Raw genomic sequence first — 20,211 nt, 5'->3', positions numbered from 1 at the left:
GGGGAATCATGTCTGCAATTTACTGTCAAATGGTGCAGGAAAAAATAAAAGGATAAAGCAGATATGGGGAAATGTTAATGTTTGGAAGATCTGGAGGAAGGGTATCAGGGAATTCTTGCAACTTTTCTATGAGTAGGAAATTACACGATAATAAAAAGTTATACAAAGAAAAAAGGCAGCAGCAGTCAGGGGTTCTCTGTCTCCCCTTATTCTTTTCTGTCCCCCTGCTGAGAATCCGTTGGCGGTGTGAAGCCCTTGTGTCCAGCTCGCCATCCCTCTCCTCCCCTCCCCTCTCCCCCTCCCTCCTCCACTCCCCCTACCCCCTCCTCCTTTCCCTTTACCCCCTCCGCCCCTCCTCCTCCCCAGAGCTCTCCGCCCCGCGGGCCCAGCACAGGCGCAGCCACTCCCGGCCCAGCGGCACCAGCTTTATTTGCACGAGCGCACGAGCGCCCGGCGCGGCCGGAGCGGGATCGGGGCCCGCAGCCTCCCCGCCGGCCGGGCGGCTACACGATGGCGAACTGGCAGATGTAGGGCAGCTTGTCGCGGCAGCGCTTGTCGAACCACTTGCCGTTGGCGGCGCCGGCCAGGGCGGCGCAGTTCTCGGCCTTGCCGCCGTCGGGCTGCGCCGTGATCTCGGTCTCCCAGTTCTTGTAGGCGATGTGGCCGCCGGTCATGTCCACCCAGACGCCCTCCGCTGCCATGTCGTTGAGGCCCAGCCAGATCTCGGCCTCGGCGCCCACGCTCTGGCGCAGGTACTCGTACAGGGCGTCGTTCTCGGAGCCCGTCTGCGGGGTGCCCAGCGTGCCCCCGCGCGAGATGCAGTCCTCGCTCGCCTCGTGGAAGGTCTTGGCCTGGGTGGAGGCCAGAAAGCACTTCCTGTGCACCTTGATGCCCTTCAGGCAGACTGCGAGGGGAGAGAGAACGGCCATCACCCAAGGTCTCCAGGGTCGCCAGTCCAAGGCCACCCTCCAGGGCCGGGCCCATCCTCCTGCAGTCCCCGCCAGCCCGCCCGGTTGTCGCTGGCCCTGGACAGCCAGCCCCCCAGGCTGATGGATATGGATGCAGAGCCCAGATCCTCCTGCCAGAGGTCCTGAGGCTGGCTAGCCCCTCAGCGGCAGACAGCCCCTAGCTCAAGGTCACCGCCCTTCCCTGGGCGCCACATCCGGTGCTTGGGGGATGTGGAAGTGTAGAGACAGGGTCAGCTCCGCCCAAGGCAGGGGAATTCTGAGGAGCGGGTCAGCGTGGGAGGCTGTGAACCTCCAGGGAATCCGCAGACATGATGGGGGGGGGCGACTGCCATATGCCCGGGACTCTGTGCCAGGAAGTCCCCACCTCATCACCTCACCTGGGGGGGCTAGTGGCATCTGGGTTATATGGACTTTGCCCAAGCACAAAGCTTAGACATGGGAGAGACCTTAGAGCTCACCCTGCAATCTCCCCCTATGCTTTCCGCTCTACGGATGAGGAGACTGTCACCCAGAACAACACAGTGCTTCTAAACTCTCCCTCTGGGGCAGATAACTGCTGGTGGACCCAACCAACATCCATTCCCAATCCCCTTCTCCCTTGTCTGCCACCACTACAGAGCCTAGAAAAGCTTCATTCTCGCATGGTAGCTCCAGGTGGTCATATGATAGAGCTCTGATCAATAAGGTGGGAATGGAAGACCTTCACTCTCCTGATAAATGGCTGGGCCACCTTTTCTTCTCCGTCTTGCCTTGAATGCAGTCATGATGTCTGGAGCTGGAGCAGCCATCTTGGGACCATGAGGCGAAGCTTCTGAACAAAAACAGCTACCCACTTTCAGACTCGCTTTTTGTGTAAGCTACTGTTAGGTGTTCTATTCCCTTGAAGCCAAAACATGGTAGATACTTCCCTTCTAGAGCCCCTTCACCCTACCTGCTATGTTAAGCAGGTTGTACAAAATCATGTGTTTGTCCTCCCTTCAACAAACTTTCCTGAGTGTTGACATGTGGCAGGCACTACGCTGGGCAAGGTGGTGGAAGAGACAAGGCAATCAAACATGGCCCCTGTGTTCCTGGGGCTTATTATCTAGCAGGGGAGGCAGACATAAATCAACAGATGAATAGATGATTACAAGCTGCAATAAATATGATAAAGGAAAGAACATCATTTTGCGAGAGTCGTAACTGAGGAGCCTGATTGAGACGAGGGATTAGGGAGTCCTGAGACAGTGATGCTAGAGGTGCATATTAGATGGCTCTTACAGGAGCAATTCAGGCCGCCAGAACAGCAGGTACAAAGGCCCTGTGGTGGGAAGGACAGAGTGTGGCACTTCAGAGGGACAGAAGGATGGCCAGTGGGCGTACTGCAAGGAAAGACCTAGGTGGGAGAAAGTGGGTGCAAACTGCCCAGTGAGAAGCATCTGGAGGTCTCTGAGGAGGCAGGAGGGCAGCAGAGGGCCCCAGGCTCAGGACATGCTGTCAGAGAAGCATGAGGTGAGAGGGTGGCTGTGAAAACAGCGAGATTTGTAGATTGCCCAAGAAGGGGCCCAGTGATTCCCAAGTCATAACTGGAGAGGCATCAAGGCAGAGCTAAGAACAAGACTCTGCTCCTTCCGGCTGTGAGCAAGGCGCTCCAAGTCTTGGTGGGAAATGGAGGAGGGGTTATAGTAATAAGCCTACTGCATGGGTTTTCTGCGAACGATGAGTTAACGTACGCAGAGCACTTGGAGCAGTGCCAGGTCCGCAGGACACTCACGTGTGATCTGCTACTGTTCGTCCGTGTTCTCTGTGCTCCCCAGGGCAGGGGCACAAAGGAGTAGGCGAGCCTGAGACACTGTGAAAGGAGCATGGTGGAGAGAGAGAGAGATTCGGTGGCCCAGGAGGACACCTGACCTTGCCCCTAGGCTCTGCGGCTGTGTGACTGCCTCGGTCGGTCCTTGGTTGCCTGATGACCCGCCTTTCCTCACACCCAGCATGCCCCGGGCAGGCTGCTCCCATTCAGATCATCATCCGTGCTAACCAGCCAGGTGAGCGTGGGAAGGAAGAGGACCTCTCTGTGCCTCGGTTTCCCCCATTTAAAATGGGTAGAATAAACCCTGCCTTGGCATAATTAGGATGACTAAGAGTGACAACATGAGCAAATGGGCCGATGCACAGGGGAGTGAAGCTAGCATGCCCCTTAGGACTATGGGGGCTGGCCGAGTGGAGGGTCCTCTGGGAGCTCATTAGGAACGCCGCTGCCCCTGCTCCATGCAGTGCTCCTAGGGCCACGCTCCTGATGGGCGGTCATGCATTCTTGTGGGAGAGTTTTTGTACTTTGAGAAGATTCCCCTATGCACACATGTCAGGGGATCTGTCCGAGAGGAAGCGGGCCAAGGGGGGGGGGGCTCCCTGCACCTGGCATCTTGGCCTACAGGGTTGGCCCGACAGCCGGGGCCCGGGGCCTGGCTGGAGACTGGGCTGGTGCTGCCTGCCGGCTTCCCTGGCCTGAGCCCGTCTCTGGCGCACTCCGCCCCAGCGGCAGGCAACTGCACTCACCTGTCTGCAGGGCCTGCTGCTCCTTCAGCAGCGCCACCTCCTGGGCCAGGTTGTCCATCTGGTTTTTGAGGTCCTCAAACATCTTTACAGTCACAGCATCTAGGATGGAGACGATCACAGACACGTGAAGAAGGCCATAAGGGATGGGGGCAGGGCAAGGGCGGAGTGGGCTAAGCCCTCACTCTATCAACCCCAAGGGGGCAAGGGAAAGGACGCCCTTAGACTGCGATATCTCGGACTACTTTCTCTCTGTCCCTACCAACGGTAGTATAAGGAATTGCTTGGGCTTCTCCAGCTGCTGGGAAACCCATCCTTCACTAGTTCCAACTCACGCGAGACCTGTGCATTTGTTGAGGAGTGTGGCTGGGGGTCAGATGGGGTTGGGACTGGCAGGGGTCGGGGAGGGGGTGCACCCCCAACCATTCTCCCAGCTCCAGAGGAGAGCAAAGCAGAGAAACCAGAACCAGATGCCCTTGAGACCTGCCAAGTTCACCTCCCTAGGTTGGAGCCGAGGGACACAGGCCAGCGGGGCCTGCACGCCAGCCTGGGACTGAGCCTGGTGGCACAGGTGCGCACGTGCATGGGCTCTGAGGTCACAAGGATGGGAGTAACCTGGGGCGGGTTGTTCAGCCTCCCTGAAGTCGGTTTCCTCATCTGTGAAATGGGATGATAACAGCCCCACTTCGGAGGACTCTGAAGAAGACAGCGGCTAAGAGAGAGAAGCCTGCGAGCGGCTGGGGGACAATCGACCCCATGACCTGTGTAAGGCCATCTCTTCTCGAGCCCCACATCACGGACAGGAAACCCGAGGCTGGATGAAGCAACTGGCCAGCAGGGGGCAGGGCTGGCCCGAACCCAGGCGCACAGGGCTCCAGGTTTGATCCTCCCCACCCTTGTGACCGCAGAAGAGCGGAGCCCTAAAGTGAGCCGTCCTCAACACAGCAGCCTGTTGGGAGCTGGCTAGGCGGGAGCCATCAGGGGAAGGTGGGGAGGATCTCTCTCTCTCTGTGGGTGGACCCCAGTCTTATTGAAATCCCTGGGGCTTCAGAAAACGCTGTGTGGCTTGGGGTAGAGGGCGGGGAAGCGAGTCCACGGTCCATTTAGCTGTGCCTGCAATAAAGTCCAAGGTCATGAGCAATGAGGTCAAAGCCTGTCCACCTGTGAGGCGCTTTTGCAGAGGAATCCCAGGAAACAAATGCAAGCAAGAAACATACTTGCATATGCAGAAATTAGTGATGTAATTTATCAAATATGAGGAAAATAACATCCGGATGAGCAAGGCCAAAAAAAAAAAAAAAAAAAGGAGGGTTTAGGGCTGGCAAACTAGCCTGGCAGGGTTACGTGTGCCTAGTGCTGGGCCTCTGTCTTGGCAAGTTCAGGGCAGCTCTGTACCAGTCACATGATGTACCAGCAAAGGGTGCCAGGTGTGGTTGTTCAAGTTGCATACTCTACAAAGGCACTCAGCTGAGGGGACTTGGGGGGGCTCACGTCTAGTCCCTAAGCCTTGCTCTGGCTATGCTGGGTCAGATCAGAGAAAAGGGTGCCTTTCTACAATTTGGCAGCTCAGAGGGGTACCTTTGTAATTTGCACTGAGGTGCCCATGTGTGCAAGGGGTCCTCCGGGGACTGGTCAAGGAGGAAGGCACCAACAGTGCTCCACCCGAGGAAGGTGTAGGAGTAGGGAACGTCTACAGCTCTGGGCAAGGAGTCAGGAGGCCCTGTGCTACCCTTCTCTGTCTCTGAACTGCAGATTCCTGGTGCGTGTTATTGGAATGGACACCCTCCAGTTACCCTAGTCCCTGTTCTGAGGGCCTCTGACCCCCTATGCGGCCATCCTGCCCACCTGAGCTTCCCTGCCAGGTGTGGCCACATGGCCACTAGCACCCCAGGCACCTGAGCCTTCCCCGCATGCCTCACCTCCGGCTGACCCCCCTACAGCCGGCTGGGGATACACCCCCCACCAGGAGCAGATATGCTCCCAGAAGCACCCAGGGCTCTCCCCTGACCCTGGAGGCCAGAGTGGGGGCTTGGCACGCAAGCTATCGTCTCTTTCCTTTGCCAGCCTCACCTATCTGTTCACCACCCCCCCGCCCCCACCCCAGGGACCATGTAATGTAGCCCCTTCTCTGGACTCCCTCCCCCACTTTTGTGCACTGGATTGCTCCTGGGGTTCTCAATCCTGGTGGCTCCCTGGAATCACTGGAGATTTGGGGAAAACGCAGATGCTGCCCCACCCTCTGACCCCCAGATCCAGCATTTCCAGCAGTGGGGCCCAGGCTCCTAGATTGTAAGGTATTCCCCAGCGGGTGCCAGTGCCCGAGTGAGAACCACCGAGGCTCCTTGGCCGATTTGCACCTCACGAGCAGGGTGGCGACCCCTTGCTGGGATGCTCATCGCATCTATTGGCCCCTCCGCGGAGAAGCGCTCTGGAAGCATTTGTTGCGGATGTGGACAGCAGGTGGAAGGAAGAAACGCCAGGTGAGTCAGAGAACTCTGAAGCCAGCTCCTGGGAGAGGCCAGGGCTGGACAGAACGCCCCACCCGTGTCGTCAGCTGTTGGCCTCCGGGGTCCGGGGCCCACCTCCGTGGAGACCCCCTGGGGCTGGGTTCAAGTGTGACAGCCAGAGAGGGCCGGGTCATCATCTGGTCTGGCCTTCTCCTTTTTCTCATGATTTAATACGTGATTTGCATGATTAAATAAATAAATACTAAATCTCTGGTAGTTGAGACATTAGCAACTATTTTCCACATTTAAAAATTCTATAATTTGTCTTTGGAGCTGTGTCTCCTTTACCAAGAACATCACTAGGTGGCAATTTTAGCTAATGCTCGTCGACACAATCGTGCGTGGTATTGAGTCTTCTCTTTTTCATGAAAATTTTGCAGAACGTAATATCTGCATATAACTTTTTAGAAACCCAAACAGTTCGAAACATTACAGTCTCCTTTCCGACTGACATCGCCTTCAGCTCCCCAGTTTTTCTTCCCAGAAGTAATCATTATCACTAACTCTTGTGGATCCTTCCAGAAAAATCCCCTGCATGTAAAAGGATTTGTGTGTATTTGTATATAAACCCACTTTTCAAGATAAATATCGGCATGGTATCCATTCCCTTCCGAACTTTCTGTTGTTAACTTTATAAACTGAACCTTGGAGGTCGGTATCTGTCACCTGCACATGTGCTCCGTTCTCTCTCACAGCCCTGGGGGCCTCCACTGTCCCGAGGTGCCTTTCCACACTCCACTAGTCCCTGGCCAACGGGCAGCTGTCTGTGTACAGAGGAGGCTCAGAGAGTGGCCTGAGGACAGCCCACGCCCCCCTCGCCTTGCCTCTTCCAGGCTCTTGGCTCTGGCTGCCCCTTTCTCTGCCTAAATCCACATTCTCATCCCCTGGAACTCTCTCTCGGAGCCTTGGAGCCCTGTGGGGGTGACAGCCCGGTTCATTGCTATGGCATTTTGCTAATGTTGTCTCAACACAGCCTGGGGTGACCTCACCACAGGCCGGGCTCCAAGGGCAGGCCCTGCAGCAGCCAAGGCAGTCCAAGGACACCCCAAACCCAGAGGCAACAGAGGGAACGCAAACCCACTTCTGGCGTCCTAGTTTGAGTTCCCACATTTTTGTTTTCTCAAGGCTGCGTGATACACTCTCACACAGAGAATTCACTCGGTCCCTTTTTCCCCTGCGCGGTAAGTATTACTGTAGGTGTCAGGCGTTGGGCTTTGTGGCATTAAATCCTAATCAGACGCCTTTTGGTAAATGCCACTATCCCCATTGTACAGTGGAGTAACCCCAGGTTTGGAGATTACGAGGCAGAGCCCCTTGGCACTGCCAAACCCAAGGTTTGATTTCTTTAACATATTTGCGGGGGGTGGAGATGGGCAGAGTGGGTGTCGGTTTAGGTGATCTGGAAGGTTCTTTCCCATTCTGAGAGTCAGTGATCCTTAACAATTCTGACAACTGCCCCCGATACTAGAGAATTCTCTGAGGCTCCAGGGGTATTTCGAGAAAGTTCCCTGGATTTATCAAGAAGGAAAATGAAGGGAAGGAGCATAAGAAGTAGTGAGGGACAGGGTGACCAGCTCCCTGGAAGGTGGGGAGGAGCCCTGCCCCCCTCCTTACCTTTCTTGACATTTGCAGCCTTCTTGACCTTGGGGGTTGGCTCCTCGGTGGTGACCTGGGTCAGGAGCGAGGAGAGGCAGAGGAGCAGGTAGGCCCCCCAGAGCTCCATGTTGCTGCACTGGCTGGGGCTGCTGCTGCTGCCTGCTTTGGCCTGGGTCAGAGAGCAGTGGCGGCCGCGGCCCGGCCTGCACGTCTTAAGGCAGCGGCCACCGGGACCTCTGTCCAGGAAACCCTCCCAGACTTGGGGGCGGGCGTGCCAAAAAAAAGAAAAAGAAAAAGGGAAAAAAAGCCTGCAAAGGAGGAAGGCCTCGGAGAGCCTCGCTGCCTGGGGAACACCCACCCAGCATCCTGGCCCTGCCTTCTAAAGCAGAATGACTATTTTCTAGAATTCTGAAAAATACACGGGAGTTGTTGGAGCGCACGCCAGTCGAGCAGTCACGTTGGGCAGGTGCAGGGGCGTGCCCTTCCCAGGCATTAGGTCGTGGAGGCCTCACACCAGCAACAGGAGGGAAGTGCCATCACCTCTCCATTTTACATTTGAGGAAACTGAGGCTCGGGGACTGGCCCCAGCTACCCAGGGGCAGCACTGGTATTTGAACCCAAGTGGGGCGACTCCAAAACGGGTACACTCCGAGGTCACTGTACAGCGTGACCTGGGGCTCACTGCCTGATTGCGTGGAATGTTTGTTATGCTGATTGTGTGGCTCCATCTTTATACACCTGGTGCTTCTTTGGGTAAAAATACCAGGGAATCCTCACCTTGCTTCATGTTTCTGTTTCTCCACCATCCTACACTGAACCAGAGGTGACCACAGTGGGAGGGGGGAAGCCACGGTACCCCAGAGTGCAATGAAAGGTGGAGCAGGAAGAAAAAGACCGTCCTGGCCCAGCAGGGTGGAGAGGGGCATCCCGGGGGGCGCAGAGGCCCTGCATGGAACGTTGGGGTATGAGCAAGGAGAGGAGATCCCGCATGGGAGGTGGGGGGTGGTGGCTAGAATAAGAGGTAGGTTACATCCAGGGGACCACCCATCAAATAAGCCAATCTGTTACAGACCGTGGGAGCCAGGTTTCTCATCATCAGAGAAGGGAGGGACAAATACGGAGAGGGAGAAAACTAGAATGAACCCTATGGTGGAAGATAACAATTAGAGCCATCGCTGTGCGATCGTGGCCTTCGACACATAAAGACGAACCTGTGCCTTTACATGGAAATGTGCACGTCTTTTCCCCAGCTGTCACTGAGAGGGCTGTGGAGCAGGAACCCCTCCAAGGCCCCCCAGCACCCCTAAGCCTCCAAGGACTGGCTTCTCAACCCACCTTCCCACGAAAAGGAACCAGAGCATCTGGGTGAGAGGCCTGCTTCCAGGGCCGGGGCAGGGAAAGTTCGCAAATGTAACAAGTTGTTTTGCCAGAAAGCAGGCAGGTGCTCAAGGGATGATGGGGACATGCCCGCAGCACCCAGAGCCGGCCTGGGGGAGCTCCCAGGGGCCGGCAGTCAGCAGCGTCGCGGTAGCAACCACGAGGGAGGAAACCCGGAGCGCGCACAGATGTAAGGGGATGAGCTGATAATCGGACGAGGAACAGGATATTTTCATAGATGCAGATCACTTGTCCGCAAACACTTTTCCTTACGAAGAGAAAACGAGTAACCTCTAGGGGAAGAAGCCTGGCAGACGCTCCTTCCTCAAGTGCCCCAGGTAAGCACCCCGGGTCGCGGGGCAGGTGGGAAGCCTGCAGCCCCTGAGCTCCTGATGGGAACGTATCACCACGTCCATCCGTCCATCCGTCCATCCGTCCATCCGTCCATGAGATTCCTGCCGAAGAAACATCGTGCAGCCCGGCTAAGCAGCTGACGCCTTACTCACAAATGCTTCGGGGGACCAGTGCTGTTGACACGGGAATTGCCAATTTTCCGTGAGCGTAAGACTGTTCACAAAGAAAATACAATACTCTGTAACTTGGGCTTTTCTTCCAGGGAGCCTGCCGTTGAGCCCACTGTCGGATTTAGGGAGGGATCTGTCTGCACCCCGGCTGGGCTGGCCCGGGGCTCTGTGGTCTTCAAGGGCGGGAGCAAGCATCCAGCCCTTTAGTGCCCGTGGGCTCCACGTCTCCCATCCTCAGAGTGGGAGAGGGTCTTAACAGGGGCCACTGAGCCCCGGGGGAGACAGTTTGGGGCCGAAGAGCCTGGCTGCCTGAGCTCTGGGCGGGGAGCACATGGCAAGAAAAAAGCGTGCTGTTCTTTTCTCTTTTACTAACTCCTTTGCTTTCCTGGTTCTCCTACCTTGCTTCTTGGGCGGCAGGGACATGGAAGGAGTTTGTTCAATGATGCGGCGGCGAGAGGTACCACGTACTTCATGCACCTGATTGCAGAGGCCCTGCCCTACGCATACCGGGGAGGGGGTCCCAGGAAGGCTCTGCTGTGGCCTTTCTGCTCTGGGTCTTGTCACGCAGGAGCCGTGACACGCCAGGACACACCTGGACCTGTTAGCCTCCCCATCAGTCCCTCATTCACTGCGCAGGGTGCCTGGGCCCCAGGGGGTCAACGTGAGGGGCCCACTGTGCCATCAGGGCACCTAATGCGGTGAGGCAGGGGAGGGAAGGGCCACAGCCTAGGGGTGGCCACCGAGAGGAGGAGAGGGGAGGGAAGAAGGAATGTGGCCAGTGCTCCTGGCAGAGAGCACACCGCACATTCTCGATCCTGAACACGAATGGGGGTGGAGGAGGGAAAGAAAGCGAGCTAGAGAGGTGGACAGGGCCGATCTCAAAGTCTGCTCAGGCCACCTTAGAACGCGGCGGACACAGAAGGAACCAAGCTGGGAGGGCTGCGACCAGACCCCACTGTGGAGAGAATGCTTTGGCAGTTGAGCGGGGCTGGACTGGGGGGGCCCGGGGAGGTACCAGGGACACATGAAGCCTGAGCCCCCAAGCAAGGTGGGATCACACCTTCACCGGGGGAGTGTGACTCTTTCCTACTTAACCTGGTAAATGACCTCTCTGTTCTCCACGAAGGAGGCTTTCATAGAGCTTTCTAGAAAGTAGTGAGCAGTGTGTGGTTTTCTCGCCCTGCAGCTTCTCACAGGTGTGTGTGCATGTGCGTGCGTGCACACGCGTGTGCACACGTGTGCATGCACTACACAGAGCTCCTCTACAAGCAATTGGGAGGAGATACAGCAACAGCCCTGAGAGAAGACAAGTTCAACACACACTTTAAACTTGCACCCCTCACCAGCACCCTCAGGATGATGCTTTAAAAGGGAGTCCTGTCTTGAGAAGAGCATTGCCCTGCATCATATTTCTGTGAGTTCAAAGTACACTTTCATTAAAGGTGAACATTTAAAATATATCACTATATTGGGGGGCGCCTCAGTCATTTGGGTGTCCGACTCCTGGTTTCGGCTCAGGTCATGATTTCAGGGTCCTGAGATCGAGCCCCCTGTTGAATTGGGCTCTGTGCTCAGCGGGGAATCTGCTTGAGATTCTCTCTCTCTCTCTCTTTCCCTCTGCCCCTTTCCCCCCGCTCATGTTCTCCCTCTTTCTCTCTCTCTCTCAAATAAATAAATAAATCTTTAAGTCTCTAAAATATATCACCATTTTTGTGACCCTACTTTGGCATTTTTTAATGGCTTTGGTAGGCCTCAAAGAATGCGTGTGGCCCACTGACTCCTGGCCTCGGAGTTAAAAAGCAGGTCAGAAGCTGCAGTTGCGTGGAACCCCCCCTCAACGTGGGATGCTCCCTTCCCTTGACCCTCTCCGCCCTCCCCCTGTGCTTGCTTCAAACCCTCCGGGAACGAGGGGGTCACTCTAAGCAGCTGGCTCCATCGTGAGTCTCGGCCTGCGGCCAAGTTCCCTGGCAGCGAGGCGGGGGGCACGCCGGGAAGGGGGCAAGTCTGAAATTGGCCATCGTGGTCCCCCTCTGTGTTCCTTTCTCCTTTCTCTCCCACGTTCCTCTACAATATGGCTCCTGGACATTTTTTCGACTTTCTGAAAAATCAGCTTTAGGTAGAAGTCTGCTTGTGACAGTCCTCACTGTGGTGCAGCTCCCAGAAGGAAACGTGTTCTCGAATGGTCAGACCGCTCACCATTCAGAGACGCAGATTCGCGGGTTCTTTGTAGCCACCATGCCCATGCTGAGCTCACAGCCATGAAACATCCAGCTCCCCTTTATCTGCCACCCACTGTCCCTGGCCAGGCGGGGACCGCCATTGTGGACACCTGCAACGCACTCGCTCACAGCCCTGGCGGCGTGTACGGATTTCCTGCTCCTGGAATGAAAGCTCCCCTCTGCGGGCCCCGGACACGAGGCCTCAGGCAGCCGGAACAGCAGCAAGTCCGGGGCGGTTTCAGCCAGGAATGCGGTGCTGATACTCACTAGTGACCGCCCCACCCTCCTCCCGGGACACGTCCCTGCACGAACACATCGCCCTTGAGGGCCAGTCTTTTTGTGCCGATTTCCTTGCACAAAGAATGATCTGGATAACAAAGCCCAGAGGCAGAAAAATCCGAAGAGAGCTCTAAAAGGCACACTTCAGTTTCTAAGCAAGTTTTGGTTTTTTTCTCTCTCCAAAGCTGTTGGAAGTCTGAGTTATATAAAACCAGCTCTGGCCACCCCACCCATGTCAGCCCAAACAACATGCAGACTTCTGGCCCGACATGGAGCCATCCCCCACCCCATCCCCTCGCCCCGCACAGCTGTTTCCGTTTAGTTCTGCTCGTCCTGTGTCAACAAGAACGTGGCCCGCCTATGGAGGCAGAGAACTTTCCACACTCTCCTGAAAGGTAAGAGTGTCCAGGGTGCACAGCTCCAAAAATATGGCAAAGGCAGTTCAGCCCTTAGTCAAAGACAAAGACAAATGGCCCATAACCTTGGCCTCGGTGACCCTCATTAGGAAAGTCATTCATTCCTTTGCAAAGCTCGTTGGCCTGGTGCTGTCATTCAATCAACAAGTATTGCTTCTGTCCTTGTGTGCCAGCCCCTGGGGCACACGATGCTGGGAGAGGCAAGATCCCACCAAGCCAAGTTCTTGGCTCTCACAGGGCCCCCATTACCTGGTTGTTCTGTCCTTGAAGGTCAGCAGTGTCCCTGTGGAGAGAAAACTGGAGTCCTGGGTTTCCAATCCAGCTCAGAGACCTGGCACTTGCATCCTTTGGGGCAAATTATTCAAGATACGGATTCCTTGTCCATAAAATGGGGCCGTAATCTCGACCCCGCCTACACAATGGGATCCTTGCAAGGAACACATGGAGACCTATGTGTGAGGCAGCTGCGCAACGTGCAAAAGTGTGGGAGGAGGGGGAGGACCACTCTGAGAAGCCACAGGGCCTTCAGGACTCATGGCTTCCATCTGCCCCTTTATTCCCTCTACTCCAGAGGCAAGACATTACCTGATGTGTAAATTTGTTAAGGATGAACTAGGCATGCTCAGCCCAGTTTTGCACTTACCTGAGTCTTCAGCTATAATAGGTCACACAAGAAGAAACAGAAAACCCCATCAGCTCTATAGGCTACTACAGATTTCAATCTACCTTACTAGAACTCCCTGCCTCCCCAGACAGCCCAAGAATTCAACAACTGTAAACCCAGCTGTGCCATTAGGGATCCTGAACCTTCCAAATCATCACCCTAGCCCTGCACAATCTTGCCAGACGTTTGGCTGGTTTCCCCTTTGCCCCCATAGGATCCTTCTGGGTGCACCAAATCTGGTCCTCAGCCCATGGCCAGAATTGGCAAATGGCCCCAGGGAAGAAAATTGTTGGTGACGACAACCTGCTGGCTTCTGATGATCTCTCCTTTCTGTGGGATTTTTCAAAGAACCAGCTTTTGGTTTCAGTGATTTTCTCTATTGATTTCCTGTTTTCAATTTCATTGCTTTCTGCTCTCATTCTTATCATTTCTCTTCTTCTGCTTATTTTGGGTTTAATTTGCTTTTCTTTTTCTAGCTTCCTAAGGTGGAAGCTTTGCAGACTGATTTTAGAGCTTTCTTCTTTTCTAATACACACATTCAAATGCTATAACTTTCCCTCTGGGCACTGCTTTAGCTGCATCCCACAAATTTTGATAAGCTGTGCTTTCATCTTCATTTAGTTCAAAGTATTTTTTAATTTCACTTGAGACATCTGCTTTGGCCCAGGTGTTACTTAGAAGCGTGTTGTTTAATCTCTAAGTATTTGGGGATTTCCCAGCTATCTTTCTGTAACTGGTTGCTAATTTAATTCTGTTGTGGTCTGAGAGCAGTTCATTGTGTGATTTCCACTCTTTTAAATTTGTTAAGGTGTGTTTTATGGCCCAGAATGTGGTCTATCTTGGTGAATGTTCCATGTGAGCTTGAGAAAAATGTGTATCCAGCTGATGAAGCAGTCTGTAATCACCCATAGTACTCATTCGACTGATAGATTTGTGGTTTGGTGTCTGACATTAATTTGGGAAAATTTTTCAGTCATTATTGTCTCAAATATGTCTACTGTTCCTTTCTCACTTTTTCTGGAATTTCCACCATGCATACGTTACACCTTTTATCATTGTCCCACTTGCATAGTCTGTTCTGTTTCTCAGTCTTTGTTCTCTTCGCTTTTCATTTTGGGAGGTTTCTATTGATACATCCACAAGCTCAGAGATTCTCTCCTCTGCCATGTGCAGTCCACTGACAAGCCCGTAGGCATTCTTCATTTCTGTTACAGTGTTTTTCTCCCTAGCAATTCTTTTTGGTTCTTCTGTAGGATTTCCATCTCTATGCTTACATTTCCCATCTGTTCCTGCAGGCTGTCTACTTTATCCATTAGAGCCCTTACATATTAATCATAGTTGTTTTAAATTCCCAGTCTGTTAATTCCAGTATCCCTGCCAGGTCTGGTTTCTGGTGCTTGCTCTTTTTCTCCAAAGTGTGTTTTTCGCTTTTTAGTACGCCTCATATTTGTTATTCATGGCCAGACATGATGCACTGGGTAAAAGGAACTGCTGTAAATAGGCCTTTAGTGGTGTGCTGATGAGGTGTGGGGGCGGGGAAGTGATCTGTGGTAGGGCCAGGTCTGTCTTTTAGTGTACCTGTGCCCCTGGACTGTGAACCTCACACTGCTTCTCAGCTCTCCGACTCTGACTCCCCGCCGTCACACAAACACACACACCGCTAGGTGGGACAGGATGGCTAGAGTGGGCCTGAGTATTTCCCTTCCTCTAGGTCAGGTATGCTCTGGCTAAGTAGTTTCTCTCGAGGGCAGGCCTTGTGAAGAACAGAGTGCTCCGGTGTATTTCAAAATGGTCCCTCCCCTCTTCCTCTCACCACCTGCTAGAAGCAGGAGAGTTTTCTCTGAAATTCACTGTGAGAAGTAGGTTGAGATCCTGGAGATAAAATTCACCTAAGTGTGAGGGCCCTTGTTGACTGGGTCCCCCTGAGTTGTCCATGCTGAGCCTCCAGCAATTTGCCTCTGGGAGTTCAGGTTTCCCCTCCCTGGTTGGGTTCCCAGTAAGTTGTGGCTGTGTTTGTTGGTCTCTCCAATTTGGGGACCAGTGGTTGGCTCTGTGACCTCATTTCTCTTATGTATCTCTAAGAAGAGTTGTTGCTTTTTTTTTTTTTTTAAGATTATTTATTTGAGAGAGAGAGAGAGAGTACAATCAGGGGGAGCAGTAGAGGCAGAGGGAGCAGGCTCCCCACCAAGCAGGAAGCCCAATGTGGGGCACGACCCCAAGACCCCAGGATCATGAACTGAGCCAAAGGCAGACACTTAACCCACTGAGCCTCCCAGGCGCCCCAAGAGTTGTTGCTTTTTCTGTGTTCAGTTCTGGTATCTCCTCCTTTTACTTCAGGTGATCACTAGGTCCCAACTTCAGGGGGCTATCCCAGCAGTGAACTGGGAACAACTCGGACCTCCTTACTGGGACATTAAAGCTCCTTTTCAGCTATGGCCCTGGTCCGATACCCTCCAGGTCCACTCCTACTCCTATTTCCCTGGTACATGCCAAGCCAGGTCTTGTAATCATTTCTATAAGTAATCTATTCCTTCCCACAGCAGAGACTGCAATTCCCAGCTCAGGCTGGGCTGTAACAGGACTCTAGTCATTGGTCTGGAAACAACGTGGGAAGGTGGGGCAGAGGTTGGCAAATACCATCTCCTGAGGCAGTCTCTGCATGGAAAGTGGTCTGTTTCTCTCAAGAAATGGCTATTCTCCTTCAGCGAGGGGATGGGGGCTTCTGCCTGCTCAAAGCTTTCAGGGGAATGCTGGGGACGAAGATCCCGTCTTTATCTCAGGTCCGAGTCCTTTTCTTTCCTGACAAAAGCCCTAACTTTGGCAAGGGAAACAAGCCCAGGAGGCAGCTTGTCTCTTTTGGGGGCTCTGCCACTCTTGCACAAGCAAATCCGAGGGGTGAACGTCAGCACGTCCTACCCAGTGGCTGCAGATCCATCTCTTTAAACTGTACCGTGAAGGCTCTCTGGTTTTTAGAGCGCACATCAAGTTGATAGTTGGCTGATGAGACTTTTATTTTTTTCTTCCAAAGGCTTTTCATCGTTAACAGAAGCCAGTGAACTAAACAACTCTTACAATTACCGCTGACTCCATGCGTCCACGTGGTAGAGCTTCCACAGGACCCAACACTTCCTCTCCTGGACCTCATCCCAACCCACCACAGGCAAGTCTCGGTAACAATGACACCGTAGGATGGCCTAGTTTATCGCTGACTCACCTGCTACCACCCACAGGGCCCTCACGGCCATTGGCCAACGACTGCTCCTGTGTTCAAAACCCATTTGGAGGGTCTGCTTTTTAAGGCCACTGCTAGTACCAAATGCTTAGTCAGAGTCACTCCCCAGGCAGTCAAAGTCTGAGACGAGGACTCATGTTTGGTAGTTTATCTGGGAGGGGGTCCCACAGGGAACAGAAGGGAAGGACTGGGGAGGGTAAACCAGGAAGGAAAGGCTTGACCACAGTCATGGCCACCACCAACGTGGTCTGCTGAACGTACCGAACGCTTCTCAGAACTGCCCATCCAAGGATCAGATGGAGGAGCCTTTCCCCGCTGGTTGCTGCCCCCCCAGTGGTTGTGGGTCCCCTCGGGAGGCACTAAGTCCCCAGCGCTTTGGGGCTGCACATCCTTCTAGGCTGAATGGGCTAATATCCTCAATGATGTATTTGCAGGCTTGGATGGACATGATTTGGGAGACCAAGAAATCACAGAAGCAACAGAACCAACTTGAATCTTCTGTAACGTTGCATCCCCTGATGTTTATTTAGTGGCCACTAAGGACAGCTCTGCTTCTAGTGGATGAAGCACTGGGTCTCTCCAGGACAATAGTTTCCCAAGTCTCTGCCATCAGTTTTCTCCTCCTTAATTCTAAGAGCTGCAGTCATCCCACATTCCCCATAAATGCCTCTCCTGGACAGACCTTGCTCATTGGGGGGTTCCATTTCACGTGTGATGTTCGCTCCTGACAGGCGGGGGTGGCCTGGGAAAGGTGGTGGCAGAGACAGATGCTAACTGATTTCTCGCCTCCGTTTTCACTGTAACTGCTTTGGCGGTCAGCCCCGTCGGGTAGCGGTCATGCACCCAGCCGGGCAAAGACGCATCTGTCTGATGTCTTTCATCATCAGGACTGAAGCTTCTACGTTTGACTCAAACTCTAGCTGCGTCTTGACCACTGTCAATGTCCCATCACGGGCAGTCAGCCAGGAGGAGGGGAGGAGTACCAGGCTCACTGCTGCCTTGTCGGGAGCACCGTCATGGCACCTGGAAAGACAATCACTGGAAAAACATTGTAAAAACAATGAAAACCCAGGTTGTGTTCTCAAGAGGACAGCAGCTCCAAGTGCAAGTGCAGGCAGCTGTTTGTCCCCACAGGGATGGCCCTCGGCCACACCAGCAGAAGGTACCGTGACAGGACCTCTGGAACCAGGCTTGAACTCACATTCTGTTCCTTCCATTAGGCAATACATTCCTAACTGCTCACCCTATTTGTCTAACTGAAATGCGGAGAGCAAATGCCGTGGCTGAGATACTCGCCCTCCGTGAATCAGCTTCTTCCCCGGGGCTCTTTAAGATTGACTGGGGAGTTTCGGTTTGGAAAAAACTAAAGATTGCTCAACCTCTGAAGAGACTTAATTCCAGCACGCTGCGCTGTGAGTAGAATACAGGCTGATGAGTCTTCTGGGGCCATCAAGAATGGCCTTCCCTTCCGTCCCCAGCGTATGAAGGCAGGCTGAGTAATCAAATGACAACACTCCTAAAACAGCCTTCTTGTGCTGATAAAACAAGGAAATCTTACGAAACACCAGGGAGTGGCTATAAAATCCAGAGCAATTTCAAAATAAGAGTGATAAGAACGCCTGGCCAAGGACCAAAGTGGCCACTAAGCCCTGGACCCTAGGGAGCTCAGCGTGGATTTCTTGGAGGGCAGGAAGCAAGAAATGGGCTTCCCCAAGACTCAGCAAGGTTCATCAGCCAGGTAGAAGCCATGGCCATGTACCCGAGGCCTGTGCCTCCTTTGTCCTCCCCCAGAAGCACCAAATCCACAAGGAGAATGAACCCTGTGTGTGTGTGTGTGTGTGTGTTTCTTATTTTGAAAGTTCTACAGGGGAAATTTTCACAAAATACGTATCATAAGCATTTCCTTTAAACCATTTTTCTGGTAGCTCCTTATTCTAGTGTTTTTGTTGTTGTTTTGAACTCCTGCAGCAGGATATATACGAGTCTCCCTGGAAGCAGATCTCTGGATCTGGTTGCCAGTCGCTAGACCAGGGCCAGACTTTCCGGCGGGGGGGGGAGCGGTGTCACCAAATGGCACCTTGGGTTGCTGCTGAAGAACTCTAGCCGTACCAAGCCAGGTTAGAAAACATACTTTAATTTTACATGTACAAATGTTGCCTCAAATTTATAACAGGTAAGAAAAATATATACAAACAGCGGCAAAAAAAAAAAAAAAAAAAAAGCAAAAAAACCCAAACACCCCGCATCTGCGCTGACGTGCAAATCATCCGAGGAAGCCGACTTTCGGTCTCTTGGGCCCCAGGCTTTCCTCCTTGTGCAGGACGCTCTGCAGGGAGGCGTGCAGCACCTTGCCCACTCGCTTGCCGGTCTGCAGGACAGAAGCAAGCACACACCCGCTTGTGAGGCGCACACACCCGGACCGGGGACGCCTCCCTCCACCTGCTAGCCGTTCCGAACGGTACACATTCCATCTGCTTACGGGGCTTTTACTTAGTGCACCAAACCAAGTGGAAAACAAACCCCCAACCACCACAACAGAGCAGTTACACCCTGGAAAAATCTCCACCCTAGAAATAAAAACAAAGAAAAAAAAAAAACCCCTCGCCAACCCTCAGCCAGCCAGCAGGAAGCAGCAAAGGCGGCTTCGGCCATTAGCTCACGCTTAGCACTCCCACTGCCATTACAACAAGCAGCAAAATTGTGAACCAAATCTGTTCCCGGCGACTGCCAAGTCCCACTGCAGTGTGGTGTGGTGGGAAGGCAGGGGGAGGCCACAGGGAACGGAGAGTCTGGCTAATGAAGGAACAGATGGTTCTGGGGACATGTCCGAACAAGCACTTTCTCGTTCACCTGCCACCAAATCTCGACACAGAGCTGTTCAGATGGGCCCGAGCTGAGCCCTGGGTAGGGTCTCGGGCGTTGCTGCCATGCAGAGATGCTAAGGGCAGGCAACGTTGGAAAAAGACACGTCAAGAGGTCAGACAACCCACCGAGTTTCTAATTAGCCCCTATGCAGGAGCCACACAGGGACCCCTCAAAAAAACACTCATATACAAAAATCTTTCTTTATGAAACTGTTACCGTGTCTGAGCTCACGAATCATTTTAAGACTCTGAGGAACCAACCATAAGTCCCCACCTCATCAAGTCTTCCGTGTTTCCACAGCAGTGTTAATTCTGCTGTGCCGCGCGGTTCCCCTCTCAGCAACGTCAGGGAGAAAGACACCCCGGCCTTGACCCCCGCCCCAATCCTCCCAGTTCCAGGGACCTTCTCCTCTGGCCCCTCACTGTGACACAGGATGAGACTCTGAGCATTACTGGAAACTTACACGAAAAGATCTCAGTCTAAAAGTGGGAAGTGACCAATTAAAGAAAAAGTGTCAGTCGATCAGACAGGGATACTGACTGTCCATATAAATGAAGGCAGGGAGCAAGGATAAGAGGGGATGAGACAGGCGGGACACCGGGACTTGGGAGGTCGGAATGCGAACAGCAGAGGTTGGCGGTGGCAGCCTGCACAGCCACCCCCGACGTTTAATGTGTCACAGCAGGCACTTCCGGATGGCTGCATCCCTGGGTGAGACCAGAGCAGTGAGACGGGGCCACGGTACCCCTGTGCAGAGTCTGCAGACCGCATTCGCAGCGTCCCAGAGGAGGAGGGAGCCCAGCTCACCAGATGGAGCTCTGGCAGCCCCAGCAGACGCGGTGTATAAGGTTAAAATAGCTCAGTGTGGCTGCAGGGGCGGGGGGACAGCTCTGGAAGCGCACCGTCTGGTTTTGAATCCTAGCGCCAGCATTTATGAGCTGGGAACCCCGTAGGCAAGTGACTTTATCTGCTACAGGTCTCAATTTCCACGTCTGTAAAATGAAGGATGACAACAGTAGTTGCCTCACACGA

The 20,211-nt window shown here is 53.6% G+C and overlaps 2 protein-coding genes across 2 annotated transcripts in view; both read right to left on the bottom strand.

Annotated features, from left to right (window-relative positions):
* Nucleotides 1–410: 410 nt before the first annotated feature.
* CLEC3B (C-type lectin domain family 3 member B) lies at nucleotides 411–7,932 on the bottom strand. The gene is made up of 3 exons (XM_011222658.3): nucleotides 7,622–7,932; nucleotides 3,504–3,602; nucleotides 411–904 (listed from the first exon to the last, which is right to left on the bottom strand). Exons 1-3 carry the CDS (start codon nucleotides 7,728–7,730, stop codon nucleotides 504–506), a joined length of 609 nt encoding a protein of 202 aa, XP_011220960.1. The 5' UTR covers nucleotides 7,731–7,932; the 3' UTR covers nucleotides 411–503.
* Nucleotides 7,933–18,432: 10,500 nt separating this feature from the next.
* Nucleotides 18,433–20,211, bottom strand: part of EXOSC7 (exosome component 7) — a 35,856-nt gene continuing 34,077 nt past the window's right edge. The window contains exon 8 of the mRNA XM_011222637.3: nucleotides 18,433–18,682. Coding sequence (XP_011220939.1) covers nucleotides 18,578–18,682 — 105 coding nt within the window. The 3' untranslated portion in view covers nucleotides 18,433–18,577. The remainder of the gene's footprint in view (nucleotides 18,683–20,211) is intronic.

This window comes from Ailuropoda melanoleuca, chromosome 4 (assembly GCF_002007445.2).
Source record: "Ailuropoda melanoleuca isolate Jingjing chromosome 4, ASM200744v2, whole genome shotgun sequence".
NCBI classification, from domain to species: Eukaryota; Metazoa; Chordata; class Mammalia; order Carnivora; family Ursidae; genus Ailuropoda; species Ailuropoda melanoleuca.
Note: the sequence above shows the minus strand (reverse complement) of the source record. Positions and strands in the feature narration are given on the sequence as shown.